The sequence below is a fragment of the Manacus candei genome, unplaced genomic scaffold (assembly GCF_025592945.1).
Source record: "Manacus candei isolate 608988 ecotype Guabito, Panama unplaced genomic scaffold, ASM2559294v1 h1tg000076l, whole genome shotgun sequence".
NCBI classification, from domain to species: Eukaryota; Metazoa; Chordata; class Aves; order Passeriformes; family Pipridae; genus Manacus; species Manacus candei.
Window position 1 is genome coordinate 8,241,382 of NW_026138124.1, and position 24,112 is coordinate 8,265,493.

The 24,112-nt window shown below is 48.0% G+C and overlaps 2 protein-coding genes across 2 annotated transcripts in view; one reads left to right on the top strand and one right to left on the bottom strand.

Annotated features, from left to right (window-relative positions):
- The window catches only part of PIGL (phosphatidylinositol glycan anchor biosynthesis class L), a 57,378-nt gene extending 38,387 nt beyond the window's left edge, over positions 1–18,991 (top strand). Inside the window, exons 4-7 of the mRNA XM_051809708.1 lie at positions 3,811–3,878; positions 11,562–11,593; positions 17,158–17,291; positions 18,380–18,991. Coding sequence (XP_051665668.1) covers positions 3,811–3,878; positions 11,562–11,593; positions 17,158–17,291; positions 18,380–18,478 — 333 coding nt within the window. The 3' untranslated portion in view covers positions 18,479–18,991. The remainder of the gene's footprint in view (positions 1–3,810; positions 3,879–11,561; positions 11,594–17,157; positions 17,292–18,379) is intronic.
- Positions 18,992–19,299: 308 nt separating this feature from the next.
- On the bottom strand, positions 19,300–22,572 carry CENPV (centromere protein V). Its single transcript, XM_051809710.1, has 5 exons — positions 22,343–22,572; positions 21,277–21,375; positions 20,425–20,494; positions 19,909–20,023; positions 19,300–19,569 (listed from the first exon to the last, which is right to left on the bottom strand). The coding sequence occupies exons 1-5, from the start codon at positions 22,555–22,557 to the stop codon at positions 19,445–19,447; spliced, it is 624 nt and encodes a 207-aa protein (XP_051665670.1). The 5' UTR covers positions 22,558–22,572; the 3' UTR covers positions 19,300–19,444.
- Positions 22,573–24,112: the final 1,540 nt, after the last annotated feature.

The window sequence follows — 24,112 nt, forward strand, 5'->3', positions numbered from 1 at the left end:
GGGTCACCAATAAGTGACAGTGGAAAAGGGGCTGCACTTCCAGCGTATCCAAAAGGAAGGATTACAAAGCAAGGAGTCCCACCTTGTGGGAGTACTGTTGTTCCATTGCAGAGTTAATTTGCTCAATTGCCCTGCAAGTCCATGAGTGGCTCAATCTTTTTGAGAGCTACAGGGACATATTTCATCCAAGCTCTACATTAAATAGTGCACACACAGAAATTAATGGTTGGTGCACTCAAAGCCAAAACTAATTTATAGACTTTGGAAATTATTTCCTGCCTGCTGGATTTACAAGCAAGAGTCAGTGTTGCACGGAGAGGCAGCCAAGGCTCCTCTGTCTCCATCCAGATTAGAAAGTATTTGGTGTGTAAAAAAAGTTACATAGTATTGTGTGAGCCCCAGGCAGGCTCTTGTTGCTCCTAAATCAGTTCCAAGAGACATTTCCAAACGCACAAGAGATTTAAAGGGAGTTTGAATATCACTGGCCTCTGTGACTGTAAGGGCCCATGGAATGATGCTCAGAGGAAGGCCATGAGAAATGGAATTGCTTACTATGGCATTTTAGGGGATGGTCCTTCTTAAAAAGGAAAGAGACCTTTCTCTCCCCCCCAGCAGATGTTTGCTCTGATGGAAGCACTGTGTGACACCAGGAAGAGGAGGGAGACCCACAGCTTTGAGTGCTTTTTTCCTCCAATGCACATGGTGTGAGGAGGGATCATGGACTCCAGACCTCTCAGGAGTTTTCTCTTCTGCTGGTAATTGAGTAATTTCCTCTGTGCTCTCCCCTCTCCGGAAGGGATTTCTGGACCTGTTTGTCTTGGCTGCTGCTCTGGCTTCCACTAGTGAAAGCTCCATTTCCTGAATACCAAGGTCACCCAGAAGAAAAACCAGCAACACCAACGGCAGCAGCTCCCATTTCAGAACAGGTGTGGGGAGGGAACTCCCTCTTGCCCTAAAGATTTCATTGAGCAACAATTTCTACATGAAGTATATTTATTATCCCAGAACTGGCTAAGCCTGTTTTTAACCCAGACAGTTTCAAGATGTTCAGGTTTTCTCATCCTGTCCTGATTGTCTGCTTGATTTCCTCATCAGCCTGGTTCAGGTTAGGAGTTAAAGCCAGCACAGCACTGAGCTGCACCGTGTGGAAGGAGCAAATGCTCCCGTGTGAAAATATCTGCAGCATGTGAGAAAGAAATTCAGATCCATTATCAGTGAAATGAATCCCTGAAACCAGAGGAATATATTTACATGTGATTGCTGCCTGCTTGAAGGCACGAGCAGCACAGTGGTGCTGTGGAAACAGTGCCCTGTATAGACAGCACACTTAGAAGCTGCACTCTGGGCCGAGGGAACATCTCTACTGTGTGCTCAGAGGGATCTCTGAAGGGAAGAACCAGGATTTCCATGGTATTCTCTTTGCAGACAAAGCAAATGCCACCGTGGCCAGGTCTGTGTGCACATACCCTGGGAATTGTACTTACAAATTTGTTTATTTGAAGAGACAGGCAATTCAGGTGCAAATGTCCCAACAGTAAACTGGACAACAGCAACAGAAAATGAACTCTGTGCAATCTCTTCAGATAGTTCAGATGTTATGTAAGCTCAGCAGCACTAAGAACAGCAGCTTCTGTTTCAAAGCAGATGTGGAGAAGAAAAACCTCCAAAGGTGTTTCTGAACAGATAATTTCCATGTCAAGAATATTTCCTAACCCAGCCTTGTGCTCCCACAGTTGGTCTGAGCCAGTTTTGTCAAAACAACAATTAGTTTATTTAGTCTGCTCACTGTAGTCTCTTATCTCGGTCTTCTGGTTTGTTCCCTTGTGCCCTCCACAGAAGGAAAAAATGTGTGTTTTGGCTTGCCTGGGTTTTTAGCTTGGTTTCCTAAGGAAACAGGAATAATGCAATGATATTTATACGTGTGTGCACATGCAAGTTTCAAAAGACTTCAGAGCCCATTGGCCAATTCCAACTGCAGGGTACTGGTCTTAAAAATGTTCTGCTTGTAAAGGTTACGTGAAAATCAATGACCAGGCAGGAGAGACAGACCCTTTCTCCATCCTTATTTAGTGAAAAGGTTTAGTGCAAGTCCAGCCCTTATCAGACTCACGCTATTATTCACCTGAATAGAAATTTATTCTGCCTGCAGTGAGTGGGGGATGTTGTCATCTCAGGAAAGTGCCACTCTAGGTAGGAGTGACTTCAGAGCATGTTTTTTCTTATCTGCAAAATACAGGGTGCTATGCTCATTCCCTGAGCTGAATTTATGAATGTTTTTCCCAGATGAGCTGCTCCAAAAGCTGGTATCCATAGGGAGGGCTGAGCACCAGGGCAGGCCCTGCAGAGCTCCTGGGTAACGCTGATGTACAGCAGCCAAAGCTGAAGATATCCTGTTTCTCTTTATGAAATAAGGGTTGGCCAGAAAATGCTTCTTTGTACCTGAATGAAGCTGAATTCGGTCCCACCACTTCCTGCCAGCCAAGAGCAACCTGGGCTGCTTGGTGGCAGCATCTTTACAACCACTGGGCAACGTGGAAAGTCTGGCTGTGGACATGTTCTGGGTGGATGGGTTTAAAGCAGGCTTGTCTGAAGGTTGTGGGTTTTGAAGTGTTTCTGATTGCTGTCTCTGTGCTTCCTCACCCTCTTTAGCAATGTCCCCTGTGTGGGGAGGGCCTGACAGAGGGTGGAGGAGCAAGTTGCAGGACAGGCACGGTGACTTTTGGCCTTCCCTTGATCTCTAAACCAGTGCCCCAGGCCCTGCACATAAAATAGATTTTGAGAAGGGAGTTGTGCTGAGTGAACCAGGCAGTGCCATTCTTCTTCTCCTTCCCTGAAGAGAGAACAAGCTGGCAAGGGAGCAGACATTGGTTGAAATGTGGGGAGTTTATAATTTCTCCCTGGTCCCAGAGAAGGGAGCTGTGGAGGGCTCTGCTACTGGGCCTCTCTCAAAGACTGAACTTTGGACTGGCCAGGGACTGTCACTGTCACCACCCAGAAGGAGAACCAGCACACATTCCCTGTCTGCTCTACACTTTGTGCTGCCTGTTTGGCTGCTAGGTTGGAAGTGGGAACCTTTAAATACCCACTGCCCAGCACCACAGAGTGAGTGAGCCCTTAGGGTGGTGCTTCACCCCTGACACATCATTGGCTGGTCTGAGGGCAGGGAGCCAGGGGTGTTCTGTGCTCTGGGCAGTGGTTAGTGCTGTGTTCACACATTACTTCTGCATTATGAAGTTCCCATTTGTACAAAAGTGCAGTCAGCTGATTCTTTAAAAAGGCTTATTCTCATATCAGATTATTTTATCACTGTGTTATCCTCTGGTGAAGCCTCTTTACAACCAGGACAGTCGTACATGATCGTGGGGCTCTTCTTACAGCAATGTGTCCTGATCCACAGCACAGCAAAGTATAGTTTCACTCTGTCATTCTAGGATGTTCTCAGATCCAGGAGAGAGTGATTCATAGAGCTGGACCTCTCGGGTCAGGAACATGTTTGCAACAGATCATTTTGAAAGTGACCTTTTGGCCTGGTAATAAGTAACAAGTGCATCCTGCCAGTGGGAACATGATCTTTGTCATCTTTCTGTTGTTCAAGCTGTTAGACTGTGTAGTCATCTAGTTCCAGAGTGGCTTGTTTGTTTAGTTGTATTTCTGTGGCATGATGAGTTCACACACAAGGCCTCTTTGTGCAACACAAAAACAACTCGTTAGTTACAATGGGCTGGGGCAGTGCTGTGTTAGATGTCAAAGCTGGGAACTGCACAGTCTCCTCCTCCTCCTAAATGGTTCTTGTTCTGTGGTTTATTGCAGGTGGTGACCTTTGATGCGGGAGGAGTGAGTGGCCACACAAACCACATCTCTCTTTACTCTGCTGTCAGGTACAGTGTGCTCTTCCTGCATCCTCACCTGGGAGTTACACAGTGAACGAGGTGCTTGTGTGTGAGCAGAACCAAAAACAGCATTGATTTCACTGCTGTAACTGAGTGCCAGGCTGTGGGGCACAGGCTGTTTGGAGAAACTGCCACAGCTCTGTAAATAACCAAAGCATCTTTTAGTATTCCATCAGCTGGTGCTTTGCCAGGCTCCTTTTCACTGGGCCCTCTTTGCTCTTCCTGTCCTTGATCCCACTGAAATATGCCACAGATCACTTTGCACTTCTGGTTTGAGGAGGGTGTGTGAATAGCTGATGCCTGAGCTGTCGGTAGTTGGGTTTTGGAAAGTTCTGCACCACCATTCCAGGGGATGTTGCCATCCTGTCCAGGTCCCTGAATTTACCTCTCTGACCCAAGGACGTTGCTCTTTCACTGGAGCTGTCCCTGTTTACCACTCTTAGGAAGAGCCAGTTAGTTCCTTCACCATTTTATTCCTTACATTATGGGACCCTCTGTCCCTGTGCTGTGGGAAGGTTGCTACACAGAAGGCCCTGTATTAAAATCACCCAAATTTTGCTGGCAGGACAGTCACTGTATTTTACTTTAGCGTTCTGCTCATTCAGACCTCACTGTGTCCTAGAGAGATCTCCTCCAGAGCTGCCCCTGCCTTTCCCAGGCATGAGAAGAACTCTTTGCAAGTATAGGTTGTATTTATAGCACCCATTTGTTTTCTAAATCATCTGTGCCATTCAAATAACTCTTCTGGCTCTCCGTGCTGACAACATCCCAGTGATTTGCCTTTCTCACTTGCCTAGAAAAAGCTACAGTGCCACAGAACCTGTACTGGGACCTACTGAACTCCTCTGGGAAGATGCTGAAAGCATTTGATGCTGGAATTCAGCATTAGAGGGGATCATGGCTGTTCCCAGCAACTTCTGGAATAGCCTAAAAGAAGGAGAGGGGGTGGAGTTAAAGCAAACTGTGTTTGTTTGGGCTGAGTTGGGAGATGCTTTCTGGCACAGCTAATTGAGGAGTGAGTGAGGAGCAGAGGTTGATGACCCAGGAGCAGAGGTTGATGCTCATACCATTGGCACAGAGGGACTGAAGAGCTTCCAGCTGCCTGGGCCTCTGTTTGCTCAGTCGATTGCTGCAGGACCTGCAAATAGGAAGGGAGGGCGGGTTGTTGTTTGTGTGTCCCCCTTACATCCTGAAGAGATCATGGGAAAACCAGCTGGCAGCTGAGTTATGTAGGAGAAAGTTAAGGAAAACTCTTGATTTTGATCTTGTCCTACTTTGTGGTTGTGGAGAAATTACTTTCCTACCTATGTGCTTTAGGTTTCCTGTGGGTGTGGGGGGGATTTAACCCTCTTCTCATCTCAGAGCATGTTACTGGAAATATTCGTTGCCTGCAAGCCCCTTGAACTCAGACCTTTGCATTAGTCCTTAGCTACAGCAGTCCTGGGCTGATGAAATCCATGCTGATAGGGACACCAGAGCACGAGCAGTTCTCATTAACTAAGGGCTGCTTTGTGTCTTGTCTCTGTTCCAGTCCTGAATCAGCAGAAATAACCATGGTAGCCCTGTCATCTGCATGTGGCAGGAGTGACGCTGTGGCCACCGAAAGGTTAAGTTTATTTTTAGTGGCTTGTTTGCCCTCATTATTTTTCAGTTTGTGTTATGGAGGAAGTAGAGCGTGACTGTATCACTCCTGACTCGCTGTGCCCTGATGAGGTCTCACATGTTGGCCAGTACAGGCAGCACTGGGAGCACAAGCTGAGCCTTCTCCCTTCCCCCTGTGCCAGCAGAGCTCTGCAGAGCCCCAGGGGCCCCAGTGCTACATGGCAAGGAAAGGCAAATGAACTCTCCCCTCCAGGTATCATGTGCAATGTGTTTATTAACCATCTTTAAACAAAGTGTGCAAGGTTCTGCCTCCACTGTGGCTCTGAGTGGAAAAGATGAAGCAGAGGGCTGGTGCAGTGATCCTTGGCTCTTTTGGATTCTCCCAGTCCCTGGGAGATAGACTTGTGTCCACCACCCACAGGATTATTTCTGTAAGAGCAGGGGTAGAACAGGCTGTGTGACCCCTCTCACAACTCCTCGCTTCAGGAGGTGCAAATTATGGAACAGCTTCAAAGAATAAAACAGTTCAGGCAATGGTCATAGCTGAGCAGATGCTCAGTATTGTCTGCTAAGGGCATAAATATTCTTCCCAGTGTCTGGAGCAGAGGTTATGTTCAAAGGAGCAGGAACTATTCAGAAGAAATGAGCCCTTTCCCTTGCAGCAACCTTCCTCCTGACAGCTTGCAGGAATCCAGCTGCTGTGTGTGCCTGCCTGGCCTTCAGATCTGGGAGGAACTGGGAAATGCCAAGGTTCGAGGGTGGATTTGTTCTTCTGCAGGGAAAAATGAGAAAAAACAGGGTGGGAGAGGAACACAAATTGCTGTTTGATTTCAGTCTCCCCTGGGAGTATTTCAGTTCTGGCTTCCAAACTGAAAAAGAGACCCAACCCAAACCCAAGAAAAACCCACAGTAGCAAAACAGAGGGAATTGGAAACAATCCTCTGTAGCTCTGCTTCTTTCTTTGTCACCTTGATTTAGCAACATCATTCTCTCTTTTCCCCCAAAACAGGAGCTTTCCATGTGGCCAAGAGAGGCTGGATCCTTTATGCTCATCCACAAGGAAGAGCAGGGTTTGAGTGACATCCAGGTCACTTTACTGCTCCCTCAGTGTTTGGCCAGTCTGTAGGCACTGTGGGAATAACCTTGGTAAATACTCTGTGACAGGAATATTGGAGAACCTCTCTTTTCCTGCACTTTGAAATGACGGTGTTTGCACTGAGATCACATGTAATATCAAGGGGGCTTAGTTTTGCATGAGTCACTGTGCATTTTGATTTTAAATAACCCCTCTTACCCAGGAGCCTGGCAAATGGGGGGCTGTTGGGTTTGTTGTTTGCTTGATTGCTTAGGATGGAAAGGAATCATCTTTGTGAGGAGGAGGAAGGACTGTACCACTTGTTTTCTTCAGTGAGCTATCAAATCCATTTCATCCCAGCTAGAACAGAAAAAAAATAGTCTTGTCTGCTTAGGGCAGAGCAAACTGAGTGGAAAATAGGAGCTGCTATATTTAACTACTGTGCATTATGTTGTTATAGCAACTGCATCCATAAAACTTCTATCAATGATGCCATATAAAAAGCTACATCAAGGAATCATTAGCTGAGCCTATTCTCGTCAATTCCATTTGGAAAAACACCTCTCAGTCCTGCAGGATGTTTTTTAACATTCACCAGCTCAGTGGTAGGTTGTAAAAGAGGCTGTGCAGAGGTAATATTTGGGAGCTTAGTGCTTTATCACTCTGGAGCTGATTATGATGCAGCCTGAGTGCCACCGATGCCTTGTTGCACTGACATGTCACAGCCTGGCTCTTGAATGCCCCATTTCTGAATGCCATGGGCATTGTGCAGAAGGGCTGCACTGAGGTTCCCTGAAAGAGGAGGGTTGGTTAAGTGCCAGTTTCAAATCTGTATATTGAAACAATGAACTGTCCAGCCAATCCCACAGACTCGGTGGGTACCGTTCCCAAAAGCCACCAACTGCATCACATCCCAACAAAGCACAGTTCTGCTTGTGTGGGGTTTCTAAGGCCAGGTCTTAAAGGATGTGTTGAGCAGGAAGGAAGCTGTTTTTTTGGGTGATTAGCTTGATAATAGTGAATGATATCCCATTTACCACTTTATTTGATGCCTTCTTACAGTGTGGGGCTGGAATGGGACTCTAATCTCTCCCTCCTTTCAGCAGCTGTCCCATGCATTCTATTGATCTTAGATGTCCCTGGGGATCTTAGGAGTGGTGGCTGTGGTTGCACCCAGACTGCCCCCATAAGGTCGAGACAGAATTGTCCTCTACTGTTTATCCTTGGAGACTTCCCTCAGAGGACTCTGCCTTATGTCTGGTAATATGCCATGGGCTGGGTATGTTATCCTAGATTTTATCTCATTCCTTCATTTACCCCCTCATTCCTTAATTTGACTAAGTTCATTCATCCCAGCCCCCTTCCCTGACACCATGTAGAGCCATTAGGATTAAAGTTGAGCACAGGGCACCAGCATTGAAGGGATTCCCCCCAAAGTAGTTTTTTATTCCCAAGAAACAGCCTCAGGGGATGTCCTTCCAGCATCATTAGGCAGTGAGTGGAGCAGTGACACTGCACATTCTTCTCCCAGGCAGTGCAGGGCCCAAAGCACAGAGCCAGGGAACAGCTCTGGCAGCTGGAACATCTCTGAATTGCCACTGGCAGAAACATCTTTTGCCACTGCTACACCTGAGTACAGAGAGCTTGGGCAGCATTTTACAAACTGCACGTTGCTACATGGTGTAGTTCAGGGTGCATGGAAATAGAGCCAGAAAGTCCAGTTAGGGAGGGAGGAGGCATTCCAGATAGCAAACATTCAACATCTGGCAAGTATATCCTTCTGATATCTCTGTGACTCTGAGGAGACTGGCTGTTCTTCCTCCTTCACATCTGTTTCATCAGATTAATCAGGCAGATTAGAGTTTGGGATTCTAAATGGAGCCCCAGCACAGCTTTAAGACATCCATTCTTTCCATGCTCTCCAGAATTGGATTTCCCCAGTGCTCCACAGCAGCCAGCACAGTCAGTTCAGTGAAGGGTTTTGCCTTTGGCACAGGAGAGTGTTTGGAGAGTGAAGTCATTGAATTCAATGAACAACTTCTCATCAAATAGAACATGGCCAAAACCATAACACACCCACCAGGGGATCAGCCCCAGAGTTCTGTGTTCCCCAGAGGAGCTCTGTGTTCCCCAAGACCAAGTTTTCAGCTCTGTCTTGACTTGTTTCTTCTTTCCACCAAGTGGAGGTTTCACTGATTGGTGCCACACAGGAGCTGATCCACTCACTTTGCTCACATCTTTCCTTGAGGATGACTGAATAAATGCAGGGAATCTGGGAGGAGCTCAGTCCTGAATTTGCAGGGTCGGGGCTGTTGGGCCATTTCAGTGGTTCTGCTGAGATGCAGCTGATGGCTGCAGACAGCAACAGCCTTCAAAGCTGCTGGTCCTCGAGGGAGGAGTCAGGGCTGAGCTCTTGCAGTGCAGAAATGGTTGGAGCCTTCAGATGTCTCATGGCCTTTTGAAATTTTTCATTGCAGAGGGTCTCCCATGGGGATCTGAACCTACCACAGGCACAACAGAGAGGGTGCAGTGAGAGGTGCCCTGTAATCACCAGCCTCTGGCACTTGGTGGGTGGGTGGGAACAAGCCACCTTAGGTCACTTCATGTTTAAAAAGAATTATAAAAAGTGTCTCCGGGGGGAAAAAAACATGGAAAAAGCTCCTGAAAAAGAGCGTGTTTGTGTTTGACTTTTGGGGATTTTATGCCAAACTCTTTCATTTCACCCAAACCACAGCAAGTCCAATCTGTAAAACAACATTCCCAAAATGGCAACGACTGAGAGCTGCAACCTCTCCCCTACTTGGAAGTGTCCCATGGAGACACTCCAGCAGGGTGGAGATGGGAGCGAGACGATGGATTTGGGAGAGGATTGGCTCATTTTGTGAACGTGTGCAGGAGGTAGAGTTTTGTGTTTCTCTCTCTCTCTCTCTGTAACCACAGAGTATCTCTCGCCTGAGAAATACAAATGAGCAAGGCTGCAATTCCTCTGCACATAGAGCTGGGTGGAGCCCATTCCCAGAGCTCTGCACCGAGCCTTGCTGAGTCCTGAAGCATTTGGATCAGACAAAAAGGATGAGCAGGGAAGTAGTTTCTTCATGCCTGTTCTTCCAGATGAATGGCAGGTCTGCTGGCAGCAGCTTTGAGGACCTTTCAGTAACCAAAATACAGTTTGTGTCTGCCTGAACCCTTAGACAGCATAAACTCCTTAATTTGCTGCTGAATGAAACTCTCCTTCCCTGCTGAAGATGCTGCCTGTTCCTGGTGAAATGTTTCCATATGAAGTGGATCTCTTGCTCCTGTTTCTGCTGGCAGGAATGGTTATTATTAGTTCCCTCTGGGAGCAGCTCAGTAAGTGCTTTGAAGGTGCCTCCATGGCAGAGCAGCACACCCAGAACAGACACTGGGCCTTCAGATAGTTTGCCAGATTTCACAACCACTCACTGCTTTATCTCTCCAAGCTTGTTCTATAAAGTTCCCACCCCGCCTGCTGTACCAAGTGCTGAATCACTTCTTTGGGTGGCCAGATTCTACTTGTGGGGGAAGAAACCTCTGGCAGAAGAGCAGAGCAGATATTAATGGCGATACTTAAACCTTCCTCCCCCTCCACTGCCCACAAAAAATTGCTGGTAATGTTTACAAGGCAACATTTAATGATCTTTGTCAGAGCAGTAAGACTTGAGTGGTAGAAGGTGGCCAAGTCAGTATTCCAAGGCCATTGTTTAGTAGGAAATGGTATTGCTTGCAGAGCTTTGGCTCTGGAGCAGAGGAGAGCACTGGCAGGAGAATCTGTGTAAGGCATATGTTTTCTGATTGCTGTTTGAGTTCTGCCATGACCTGCATTTCTGGCTTGACTTTTGCTTTGAATTGTGTTGGATATTCATTACTCCGTGCTTCCTATTTTGTCTATGCCTGTGTAGTTAATCCTTTTCCTTGAACTTAACCAATAGCCAGAGATAATCCTAGTTTGAAGTGACTGGAGAAACACAGCAGTTTACATATAATGCATGTTTGATCCTGGTTGATTTACACATGAACTGGCACATTGTCCTTCGTTTAATACACCACTGTAAGGTGATAACAATCTCTTTACATATTACTCAGGGTTAAATAACTTTTTTTTTTTATATTTCCTTTCTCCTTTTGGCAAATGTTCCATTGTTTGGAATTTTTTTCCTCATGGAAGAGCACGCCTGGGACAGCCCTGAGTGCCATCTGCTGGAGACCTGCTGCCTCCCAGCCCTGCCATGGGCCAAATCTGGGGTGATGCAGATGGGAATGTCAGCACAATTGCTCCAAAGCCATGAGCCACAGGCTAGAGCAGGAAAAACAAGAGAATTAACAAGGAATTGAAGCTAATACCCTCTGATGCTTTCACCATGCCAGGATCATTTGCTTACACTTCTTGATGGAAGTGCCTTCACTGTTCACATCTCCCACACTGGTCCCCTCATCCTGTTTCCAAGGGAAGCACTTTTGCTACAGAGACTATCCAGGACAAAATCATGAAGGGATCAAAGTCTCAGTGAGCAAAAAGCCAGAGCAGCTTCTCAGATGTTCCAGTGCCAGTGTGAGTTAGAAAACAAGAAGCTGGTCCCAAAGAGGAGCTGCTGAGGCAATGTCCCTGGCCAGCAGACCCTGGGCTTTAAACAGCCAGTGCTCCCAGAGGTGAATAGCCTTTGGCAGCCTCTTGCAGTTTCCCTTAGTGCAACTTGAGAAGTTTGAGAGTGAATTGGATTTATAGAGCTTATTTGTGATGTGTCCCCGCAGCCAAGATGAGGAAAGTAATGGCAGAACAGTGTGGGCAGTGAGGCTTATCCCTGCCTGAGGTGTGCATCCAGTGTCAGCTCCTGAAGGTTCTCATAAGACTGGCCATTGTAAATGTGTGTGTGTGTGAAGAGAAAAGGGCTGGTTTAGTGTACAGAGTTTATACCTGTAAAATCAGGGTTTGGATAACTCCACTGAGTGTTCACCCACATGTATCTCTCCTTTCACAGGTACCTGCATTCAGAGGGGAAGTTACCTGAAGGTAGGTCACCTCACATCCCTGCCCTTGCAGGCACTGGGCAATTGTTTACATCAATGTTCTGTGCAGGGTTCCAGCTGCCCAACTCACCCCTGCAATGCAAATGCAACCTGCAGCTCAACTCTTTCTTGCCCTTTTATCCCCCTGCAGTTTTTACCCACTCAGACTTCTCTACAATCACTTTTCTGTCCTTAGGGGTTCTCCTGTCTCGATGCTGTGATTCAGTGTCTGCCCTGTGCCTTTTGCTGTCTTGGGTGAATATGAGTGTTATTTCCAGGTCTCTCAGCTTAATCACAGAGGTTTTGGTCATGTCTTACTTACAAGCCTGTTATTCTTTTCTGTGACAAAGGCCTCAGAAACCATTACCAGCTTAGCCAAGAATGTTTGCGTGTACCAAGTTAAGCTTCCATCAAAATGTGCTCAGGAAAGGTACCTGAAATCTGCAGTGGCACAGCAAGTTTTGTAATGGCTTCTCTCATCTACAAATGAGCAAGAATCCCTGAGAAACCCTCTGTACAAGTAGGTAAAGGAAAGAAACAAATTACAGAAGCAAGTTGCTCTTGACCCATTTTCTAGCTGCTGTCCCAGAGCAGAGCTGCAGCCCTTATCTCCAGCAAACAGTGCCTGACTCAGGGACAAATGTGAGGAACTAGTTTAGGCACAAAGCTGTCAATCAGATCTTTGGACAGAGCATGGGAAGGTGGCTCAACCAGGCCCACCCAGTCAACCTCCTGTTCCCTCAGCAGCCATCTGGGCTGTGTTCCTTTAATGCTAATTCCCAAATCATTGTAGGATTTGAATGAGTCACAGCAAATCAGTTTTAATTCTCTGCTAGCAGGAAGTTGCAGACCTAATGAGAGAGTGTGAGCCAAGATGGCAGAATGCCCTTTAGCTGAGTTCTGACTCCAGTCTCTTCAGCTCCCCAATTTATGAAAGAGCAGTATAATGCCAGCTTCTTTCCTGGGACCTTTTCTTTGTTCAGCTCTGGGATGCAACAGAGCTCTGTGTGCAGCACAAAGGACAAGGACCTGCAGTGGATGATGTCACTGCTGGCTGTCAGGCCCCATCTACACTGAGCCACTTTCATGTGCTATTCATGCAGGTCTGTTAGATTCACTATGGTCCTGAGTATGGGCTGAGCCTCAAATTCATTCAGGTTTGAAACAGAACCCATGTATAGAGAACACTTCCATTTCTCCAGCAGCATCAAGAGACTCCTGGAGCTGTGTGAAAGCCTTGCTGCTCTGATTACATCACATCTGACATGACCTACAAACACCAAAGGAACGGGGAGCTCCCATGCTGCTGCTTACGCTAAGCCTTTCCAAATATAGTTCCAGTCTCATTGAAATTCCCAGTATTTATAATTTGATCTGGCAGGCGTGCAGGGCTGTGCATCAGAGGGGCTTAATGAAACAAGAGTGATGCTGGGATTGAGGCTGTCTGGATAGAGCTGAAAGGCATGTTGAGGCCATGGAAATTTGCTGCTCTGCTGTTGGTAAGAAGGAACTATGTGTGGGTGAACCTGTGTAAGCCCATGTGACCAGGGAATCCACAGAAAATCTCTCTGCAAATGCAAAAGCCAGCTAAGCCTTGCATTGCCTCAGTGATATGCAAATGAGCACCCTAAATATCCTGCTTTGCTTTCTAATGCCTTTAGCCATCATAAACACTACAGGCTTTTTATAATCTGTAATCAAGTTCTCCAGCCTGGGCACAAGATACTTGGGCTTGTCCCAGGGAGTCAAGACGGCTGCTGGCTATGCTCCCACCCCTGCCACTGGCCCCTTCCAGCTATAACCAGTGCTCTTCCAAAAGAGCTGGTGTGCTTCCATCCCTCAGGAGCAGTGCAGGCCTGCAGCATGCACAGATCTGCCCAGGAGCTCCTCATTCTAGGCAGACCTGCTGCCTCAGTGGTTTGGAAGCAGAAAGCCAAGCCGAGCAGGCTGCAGGCTTCACACACTTCTATTCCAGGCCTAATCCATGAGCTATATTGATCCTGCCCTTTCTGCCAACCTAGAGAGGTTGTATTACACTGCTAATCCCCTCCTGCCCAGGTCACAGTTGCCAACGCCTGAAAATCTGTCTAATGCAGTTTTGCACTTTTTGAAACGTCTTTTAGTTGTTAAACAAGACAATCTGACTGCAGTATAAGTTCGAGGCTTTATTCTTCGTCCTCATCGTCCCTGGATAAATGGTGGAAAAGGTCATGCAATGTTTACATTAACACACTTTTATTACACTTAGTGCAATGATCTCTACGGTACAGAAAAGGAGGCACACAGGGATCTACCTTTTGCACTGTTACACACATTTTTTTAAATTTACACACTTCTTTCAAACCTTTTAATAACACACTACTATTGTTAAATATATACCGGTATATATTCGATAAGTGGTGTTAGCCTAAAACAGTTTTCCCTTTCTTGTTTTTATCTTTGGGTGTAGGTACTCATCACAGGTATTCCTCCACTGGAGTTAGCAGCTTCCTTTCTCTCTTTCCCAGGCTGCCCAAGGTTACTTCGTGGATTCCAGTGTTAGCTCAGAGACCTCTGGCTAAGTTGCTGTTTCAGGGCCTCCAGCTGGAACACCTGTTTGGCTCCCTAACACAGTCACAACAGGCTCTGAAAAGCTTCACCTGCTGGTGTCACAGGAGTGGACTCCTCGATGGCAGCACTGCTCCCACCCTGCTTGGCAGGGAACAGCCTGTTTCTCTGAACCCTTTTTCATCTCTCCCTGGAGTGTACATTCCTTCCCTGCTTCATTTCATCTCACATTCCCATGCAGAACAGGCTTTGCTGTCAGCACATGGATATCCTTGTGATATCACTGGCACAGAAGGCTCTTAGAGTGCCCTTTTTTTGGGAGGCTGAATGCCACCATGCCACCCCTTTGCCTGATCTGACCGAGGAGGGCACAGCAGGTCAGATAGATCCACACAGAAATCATTTGCAGTGGTTTTTATCCCCTATTGCTGGGCTTTGGGGAACAAAATGTGCAATTGCTGTATGAATTAATATTTCTCAAGGAAAAAAAATGAGGAAAGGGAGAGCATGTTTTGTTAACAGAGCAGTCCAGGCTTCAGAGGGCAGTTGTGGGTAACCCTGTGTCAGGCCTCTCTTCCCATCATTGCAAGTAGGAATTCACATGGCATTGCCAGAGTCCATTAACAACCATCCAGGAAAGGAAAGATCCATTGCCCCATGTTTGCTCTAGCCTTGTCTTCCCTTGTTTGAAAAGCAAACAGGTGGCCAGTGGGAATGCTGAGGACAAGAGCAAGAGGATCCATATCTATTCCTTTCCTCTGCCACAGTGCAGCACTAATTCTTCTCTCTCAAACTACCCACAGCAGCAGCCCAGAGGGTCTCTGCAGAGAAGGGGGAAGAGAGTTCCCCCACTCGTGGCACATCACAAGTTTCCTTCCAAGTTTGGAAACAAGAAATTCTGCAGTGGGAGTAGAAGAACCCTCAGGGCACTTCTGTTTGTGAGCAAGTGCAGCACTTGTCCCTGCAGAGCATCCTTTGCAGGAGCAGCTGAGACCCATGGCAGCCAAACAGCAACTGCTCTGCTGTCACTTGTCCAGGTGGGCCGGGAGCGAGCCGGGGGCTCAGGCTCGCGGTCAGGAAGTGGCACAAGCCATCCGTGCTGGTCCCACGGCTCCCTGCATTCCCGCACGTCCGGGGGACCCCGCGGGGAGCTTGGCAGAGCTCATCGCACAGCTGCTGCTCAGGGAGCACCGTGACCTTGCAGGGCTGGGGGCTGAGGCTGCGGGAGGACGGGGGTGGGCACACGGCAGTGGCACAGTCAAGGCAGGAGGGTGTTGGAGGCAGAGGGTGCCAGAGGGGTCTGAGCCGGCCGGGCCGGGCAGCGCCGCGGGCAGCGCTGCGGGTCCCGCTCCCGCAGCCGGCGGACACCGCCATCTCCCGGCGGCTCCCTGAGCCAGGAGATCCAGGAGGGCTTTTCCTCCGGGTCCCGGCACAGCACAGACTCCTGTCAGCTTTTATCTGGATAGAAATGCCAGTGGTTCCTCTTGAGGCCTCTACCCCTGCCCATCGCTGCCCACAGCGGGAGAAAAGAACTCCTTTGAGTGCTCTGTCCGTCCTGCTGAGGAGTCACGTCCCAGGATCAATGGAAGGGGAGCATGGCCCTGGAGCCCTCTGAGATGCTGAAATAAGGAGTTACCAGTTTTTCTTTGGAGAGTGGAAAAAGCTATTAGGAAGTTGCAAGAATCTTTTCTTGAAGGAGAAAAAAGAAAGAAAGGAATTGAAAGATCTCAGAGATGTGCTGGAGGGAGTCTATGGGGGCTGCCATGTCCTGCCCTTGCAGGCTTTGACTGACTCATTTTCTTTGCAGTGAAATGAGTCAGCATCACTGGGAAGAGGCTGGGACACAAATCACTTATGAGGGGATTTGTCAGGATGGTCCCACGTGTGCTGTTTGTCCCTGGGTTCAGTGTGTCACAGCCCCCTGGCTGGGAAAGGAGTGGTGCTGATGGGGCATCTTGGAGGGCCAGACTCTACCCTGGAGACTTGTGGGAGCTTCCCCTGTATCTCCAGGAAATTGTAGAGCAACAGGTTTTCCCTTCCTATCTCAGACTTGGTAGAGGTTAAACTGAGGAATCTACCAAATGTCCAAAGTAGGGAAAAGTTCTTTGTTCCTGCTGCTGTCCTGGAGAATCTTTGCCCTTAGAGGGACACGAGTCCTGCTGACATTGTAGGGCTGAAAGGCATTTGAGCACCACCAGCTCAAGCAGTTATTAGACTTGAGCACAGGCTTCACACACTGAAATGGTGCATCAGGAGCCTCTGCAGCAGCTCAGCTTTGTCTTGTGTCTCCTTTGAGTAATGTCACTGTTTCAGGGCACACTGAAGAAAATCTAATTGTGAATCGAATTGTGTTTCTGACCACCTGTGTAAACTGTTACTTTGGCCTCTTCTGTCACACTTTAATACAATTAGTGAAGTGTGGAGCATAATCACAGCAGCTTCCAAGCCCCAGGAAATCCCAAAGCAGCTCCTTTGAGAGCTACAGGCTCTAAATGGGACCATCAGTAGCTCCGAGCTCATCAGTGAAGACAATTTAGCCATAAAAAAAATAGCAATCAACTTTCGAGTTCAAGGGGATCTTTAAAAAAGGAAAAAAAAAAGCTTCCAAACAGCAGAATCTTTATACATTTTACCTTCCTCTGCTTCATCACAAACATCTGAGCAATGTATTGTGGAACTCTGTTAAAGTGTAACTGCCTGCCTGAGTTAATATTTGATACTGCCATTCCCGAGATATGTAAATATTTATTCTGTAGGTAAGAATTGGAGCTTTCAACAGACTGTACAAAACAAGAACCAGTACAAATAGTCATATACTGAATAAGAACCGGTACAAATGGTCATAAACATGCACTGGGCACAAAGAGATCCTAGTGGAAGCATCAGGAAAAGTTGCTCCCCTTTTGCAACAGGATCCCAAATCCAGCAGCACAGGGGAGCCTGCAAAGACCTGCTAAGCCTAGAGAGAAGGGCACCTTAAAGTACTGTTGTTTTGAAATAATTCCCCTTTCCTCTGTGCAGGGTGCCGTGTGCTCGTGCTCGAGTCAGTGAATCTCTTGAGGAAGTACATTTCCTTCCTGGATGTGCCCATTTCCTGCCTCCTGCCCGGGGATGCCCTGTTCATCCTCTCAGAGGAGGAGACTGAGCAAGCCAAGGTGAGACCTGTGGCACCTGCTTAACCTGCCTGAATGGCTCGTCATCACTGTGAAGACTTTAGTCAGAAGTGTCACATTCACGGGGAATTTCATAAGTGGGTTATAAATGTCACTAAGGAATGTCTGCAGTGACTTGTAAAACATGAACAGACAAGACAGGTGACCTCGTGTGCTGTGTGACAGGACGGGGCTGAGCTGATTTGCAGCTCAGAGGTGTCCAGTAGTCACAGAGCACTGAGTTTTACACTGCATCCAGGATGCAGGATACATTTCAGAGGAGACTAGATCCAACTTAATATTCCCAATATATGAATGGCCTGTCAAAGATTGGCATGACTCCATGTCAGGAACAGCATCCTTGGACCACAGCTCTAACTAAAGACAGAAACAGCCTGTCAGCTTGTGGTCCAAAGAGTTCCCTTCTTTGCTATGCATATTTTATTTTGCTGCATGAGATCTCACACATTTGTCCACAGTTCCCTGTATCAGAATCTGATTAGCTCCCCTTCCATAGCATGAAAATGTTTGCCCAGAAAACAGTGCTGTTAATTCACAAATTGCAGAACTTTCCTGCTTTTGAGGCTGCTAAAAGGGAGAATTATACATGGAAACTGCTCAGATAGAGGTGGTGTTCGTTATTTCCATGTGTTTTTTGTTTCTGAAACCTGACCTTTCTCTGCTGATGCTCTGTAAATATTCGGTTTCAGCTGGCAGTGTGTGGTCAGAAGGAAATGCAGGGATGTTCCCAGACACTCACCTATCAGGTTCCTGCTTCCCCAGCATGTGAACACTCAGGCATGAGATCACGTGGGGAGGAGGAGTTATAAGTGATAAATACACTGTCTCAGCACCAATCTGCAGCTGATAATGTCCTTTCTAGCAGGACCCTCTGAACATCAGCCAGCACAACACCAGAAACACAGGGGCAGAGAGGCCCCGTGGATTAGGCAGCCTCCCACCTCCCACTGCTCACTGAAAACAGGCTGTCCTATAAATTGGCAGTGATCCTCACAGGAGGCCTAGGAAACTGCCCTCACACGAGGCCTGGAAGGTTCTTGTAATGCTCTCTCCACTCTTTTTCCTTCCAGAGGGCCATGCGGTGCCATCGCAGCCAACTGCTCTGGTTCCGTCGCCTCTACGTGCTCTTCTCACGGTACATGGTGGTCAATTCACTGCGCCTCCTGTAGCAGGACATGGCTCACAGCTCCAGGAGAAAAGAATGACCAAAAAAAAAGGACCATGCCAGGCTCAGGACTAAAGGAGACTCCTGTGTTATGTGCTGGAGAGGACGGGATGCTCTTTGTGTAGCATTCTCCAGGCTACAGAAACCAGGCATGTGAACTTCCTTCTGAGTATCTTGTTGCCAGATACCTTGAGATGAACAGGGTTCAACAGCTACTCTGTTTTCTCACTGTAGAAGCTTAACTGGGATGAGAAATTTGGATTAACTTAATTAGGAGTTGAATGCAGGAGTATTCTGCGTTGGAGAAGATATGGCACAAACTATTTCCCCAAAAAGATACAGCTGCAAGGACTGCTTGGCAACTATCTCTTGGTGCTTTTATAAAATGGAGATATCAGGAGGAACTTTCCAAAGAACACGCTATCTCCACAGATACCAGATCTACAAAGACCTTTCTTATTCAGTCAGAACTTTAAAAAGCCAATGCTTTTGAATAAAACATCAGAAATAATACAAATTTCTCTAATTGCACTGATCTTTGCTGCTGCTGCTTCTTTCATACGTATTGTGTTGCAGGCTCCACCTTCTCAGAGTGTCCCTCATGAAACATGAGCATTTTTTCTTGCTTCAGAACACGGGGCTCAAGATCAACTCACAAGAGTCTCAGCAGGACGTAGGAATGAGGTGCAAGAGAGCCAGACTGTAACTAGGTCTTTTAATATGGTGACTTAAACTTTAGCACAGCTAGAGGCAAAGTGCCAAACTAGCAACCCTGGAGTGGTTTACAGAGCAGAGGCAGTTTGTCAGCTGAAAGTCACAAAGGAATGAGACAATCAACATAGAAAGATTTATTTAAGAAACAGAGAACAGAGAACAGTAGTGTAGAAATTGATTTCACCATCCATCCCCCAGGAAATGCCAGACTGCAGTTCCACAGCAGTGCTCCAAGTTCAGTTGCTGGAAGGCTGTGTCAAGGTTTTGACATGTCTCTGATGGTCTTATGCTCCCCCACTGCTTTCTCCCATTCCTTGCCATTGATATCCTCTGTGACAATGGTCTGCACAGTGCCATCATCCAGGCAGTGGGGAGCTATCCCTGAAGAAAGAGCACATAGAAACCTGCTTCTCAGGAAATGAGGGAGATGCCTGCACCACTCCGTGGATGGGGCATCTCAGGGAATATAAATGCTATTGCTGTAAGGCTGAGGAGCCTGGATGAGAATCCTGTCCCAGGCACAAGCCCACACATCACAGGTAAGACTTTCTTATGGAGGAGCTACAGGTTCAGGCTGCAGTTCCAGATGTTTAACACTTTGGGGACAAACTCTTAAGACACATGCTGCTCCCTGCTTTCATGTTGGCATCCAATGGAGGCTTTACCCAAGGGGTGCTTGGTGGTTCAGTTTGGTTACCACAGCTTCCTCTTTGTACCTACCATAACCATCTGGGTTGGAACGAGGAGTATAAAAGCTCTGGACACCACAGGTCTTGCAGAACGTGTGCTGGGCACGGTGTGTGTTGAAGGTGTATGTTGTCAAATTATCAGCACCCTAAGCCAATGAAAAGCAGTTTTCTATATAAATAAGTTTTCCATATAAATACATGGATAAATTACTTTAGGCCTATAGCTAAGAAATGTAAAATTTAAAATACCACCTTCCTATCTTGATACACAGAGTTCTGCATTCATGCTCCTTTTCTGAGCCCCTGTGCTCTGTATGTAAAAACATGTCCATAACAGTCAAGCCTCAGAACTGCAAGAGCTCCAACATCACCTCACCAAATAAGATGCACTAACACACCCACACCAGACAGTATAAAATTCAGCCATTTCCCCCCAACAGCCACACACGAATTTAAGATAGAAAACTGGGTGTTGCTTGGATCCAGGCTAACACTGGGTTATACTGCTCAAGCTCATGGCCACGCTCTTACTGTGTTTTACTCTCACCTGCAGCAGCTTGAAACGCGACGCTGGGACAATGAAGTGTCTGTTCTGTTTCTTTGTGCAAATGCTGCAACTGTAAAAGAAAAAGCAGACCTTTCTGGAAGCAGTGGACAAGATGTAGTGCAGCAGTCAGATCTAGCAGGGACCTCTTGACAACAGAAACTCCACTGACAGTTAGAATGGCTCCTGGGTGGCTTCACAGAGGTAAGTGGTGAAAGTGGCCTCGTGGTGTCAGTAGTGTTTGGCTGAGCACACCCATGGAACAGACTGACCCTACACAGGTACCCCCTTAAGGTGTCTTCCTACACCAAACATTATATTCTTCACATACACAGCTCTTTAAGGTCATACTCTAGCCCTGAAAAATCTTTCAGACCATGCTTGGCCAAGTTTGCCAACATTAATTACTTTGCAAACAAGAAAGCAAAGTTCAGAAGTTCACCCCTGAGCTTGCAGGCAAAGGGAGATCACTAATGAAATCAGAGTGTTTTAGTTTGAGGCACATGTGGTCAGAGATGTAATGTCACTTGAGAAGACCAAGTTAAAAAAGGATCAATGTGCTCTGAGCCCACTGACTGAGAGGAAATATAAAGCAGATGGCTGAGCACCTGCACTCACTAGATCTCTCCTGACACTTTCTGAATGAGCATGGCTGTGAGACCTGAAGTCCTGCCCAGAGAAGCAGCACCTGAAATCCCTGGTGTTGATCTCACATTGGTTCAGGATGTAATTAAGGGTAAACCCGATGGAAACAGCTCAGAGGGTGTTCTGCAGCTGTCTCATCTTTTAGCTCTGAGGCTGCAAAAGCAGACAAGCTGATATTCATGTATGAGAACAGGGAACAAAACAACTCACTTGCAGTTGAACACGTGCAGATGTGGTGAAGCCCAGACCTCAAAGCGGACAGCTCCACAGTGACAGCCTCCTGTGTGCTTGACCAAACCTCTGTGTTCACTGGAGAGAGAAACAACAGAGCTCTTGTGATCATACTCTCTTTTTTTGGCCAAGAGAGCAGTAAGGCTATACACATTATTCAGGTCTGCCTTGAGCAGTTGCAGAACACCAGGAAATGTATCCATTCAAATGTATTTTAATACCATGTGTCAGAGTGAGGTAGGGAATGGCTTTTGTCCTGACAGCAATTGCTTTTGTGGTTTAATTAAAATGCTGAAAAGGAAAGAAGAACAGCAGTTCGAGGACTCTCTACTCTGTACAAGAGAGCTCCCCACCACAGTCCGGGTCACAGTGTCACCCAGGCTGCAGCTGAGTCCTGCACGACCCTACAGAAAGCAGGGTTATTACCACAGGACAACCTGCTTGGAACTGAGAACCGAAATTTCCCACAATTTTCCCCACAACTCCTCCAGCACCACTAATATCGCTCCATTTAAAAGCTAGAAAAAGCAGAGATAGCTGGATTTTACATAATATTTGAAACGTGTTTTATTTCAGATTGTAATTGCGGGGGAACTTTATGATCAGGGAATTTCTCATCCTGTGCCTCTCCCTCTGTCTGAGTTGCCTCCTTAGCAGCTGGGCAGACTCACCGTGCCGGGTCAATCGCAAAACGCAAAGGAAAACCATTTTCCTTTCAGATTTTCCCTGCCACGGACACTTACTGATTACAGCGCGGCGATGATGTGCAGCGCTTCGCAAAGAGCGAGCACAGGAAACTGGGTGGAGATTTGGAGGCTGAGCCTCGCGGTGCCCCCCCAGGGCATTTTTGCCCAGAGAGCCGTAAAACAGGGGAAGCTTTAGCAGAAAAAGCAACTTTCTCCGTGGTGCCCGCGCCCCCTCCCCGCCCCCCGGGTCCCCCCGCCGCCCTCCGCGGCACCTCCCGAAGCCCGCGCACCCCGTGCAGGTGCGGCCGGGAGAGCGATGCTCCCACGGGCCGGGGCCGGACCGCGGCCCCGCTACTCACTACGCGTCCAGCAGCAGCCGCGCCGCCTCCTCGCAGCTCAGCCCGTGCCGCTTCTGGAAGGCGGCCCAGCGGCCGCTCTGCGCCCCCAGATCGAAGGGGCCGTGGGGCCAGGGGGGCTCAGCCTTCCCCCTGGGCGAGGATCCCCCCGCGCTCCTGCCCCGCGCCCGGCGGGTCCCGCCCGCGGCCGCGCCGCCCTGACGGCAGTGCCGGCCCATCCGCCAGGGGGCGCCCCCGCGCCGCGCCGCCGGCGGAGCCGGGAGAGCTCGCCAAGAGCGCGCGGAGACGGCGGGAATGGGGACGGGAAGGGAACGGGAACGGGAACGGGAAGGGGCGCGGAAGGGGCTGGGACACGGCGGGACAGGGGGGCGGAGCTGGGTCGCCAAGAGGCGGTGTGTGCCCAGGGGGCCAACGAGGCCAAAGGCGTCCTGGCTTGTATCGGCAATAGTGTGGCCAGCAAGAGCACGGTAGTGATTGACTCCCCTGTACTCGGCGCTGGTGAGGCCGCACCTCGAATCCTGGGTTCGGTTTTGGGGCCCTGACGACAAGAAGGAACATCGAGGGGCTGGAGTGTGTCCAGGGAGCTGGGGAGGGGGCTGCAGCACGAGTGTGATGAGGAGCGGCTGGGGGGGCTCAGCCTGCAGGAAAGGAGGCTCAGCGGGGTCCTGATTGCTCTCTACAGCTCTCTGAAAGGACGGTGGAGCAGGGGGGGGACAGTCGGGCTGTGCTCCCAGGGAATAAGAAAGGATGAGAGGAAAGGGTCTGAAGTTGCACCAGAGGAGGTTTAAGTTGGATGTTAGGAAAACAGCTGTTAACTGAAAGGGTGTTCAGGCGCTGGAACAGGCTGCCCAAGGAAGTGGTTGAGTCACCATCCCTGGAAATGTTCAAGAAATGACTGGATGTGGCACTTGGGGACATAGTTCAGTGGCAGACTTGGCAGTGCTGGGGGACTGGTTGGACTTGATGATCTTAAAGGTTTTTTCCAACCTTAACAATTCTGTGATTCCATGATTCCAGGGTCTCAGGCCCAGCAGGGCCAGGGGCAGGTGGGCACTGTGAGCCAGCAAAGCTGGAAGTCACAGAAGTTCAAGGCCTGAGTTGTTCATGGTGTCCCGAGGGACAGCGAGCTCACTTCTCCCACCTCAATCCCTGCTTAGGCCAGGCATGCCAGTTATCCACAAGCATGAGCCCGAGGTTTTCCCTCTCATTCTGAACATATGATGCCTCACCTATTCAAGGATGTAAAGGTGCTCTGCAGACCTGAGGGGCTGCTGTTGTTTCGCATCTCTGCTGTGCACAACCCTCATTTAGACACAAGATCACTGTGTGACAACAGGCCTGGGATCAGGATGCACCTTTGGAACAGAGTGTTTAGTCCTTCCTGAGGTTTGAAGTCATCGTGGCAGCCTTGTAGAGAAATGGCTTCTAACAGGATTCCCGCTGGACAGCTTTTAACAAATTCAGTAACCAAAGCCTTAAAAAGAAAACAATCAAGAAAGTACATACCCTGAAAAACAAAAAACAACCAAACCAAAACCAACCAAAAAACAAATAATCAAAAACCCAAATCAAACCAACAAAGAAAAAAACTTAGGAAAATGTGAAATCACTCCACTACTGGTAAATATCTTACAAAAAACTATTCCTGAACATCTGAAAGCCAATGCTGTTTTTCAAGTAAAACTATTCAATGCAGGAAAAAGCCCAAATTTTGGAGGTGTCCAAGTCACATTTGGTTGGGGGGGGAAAAAATCACTCCAAGGATGAACTTTG

What these genes read in the sequence shown, in the direction of transcription:
- CENPV (XM_051809710.1), bottom strand. Translation starts at nt 22,557, where the DNA reads ATGGGCCGGCACTGCCGTCAGGGCGGCGCGGCCGCGGGCGGGACCCGC. An exon ending in CGGCTGCTGCTGGACGCGTA is followed by an intron (nt 21,376 to 22,342) that starts GTGAGTAGCGGG and finishes TTCTCTCTCCAG; the next exon opens with TGAACACAGAGGTTTGGTCA. An exon ending in TTCCAACCCAGATGGTTATG is followed by an intron (nt 19,570 to 19,908) that starts GTAGGTACAAAG and finishes CTCTTTCTTCAG; the next exon opens with GGATAGCTCCCCACTGCCTG.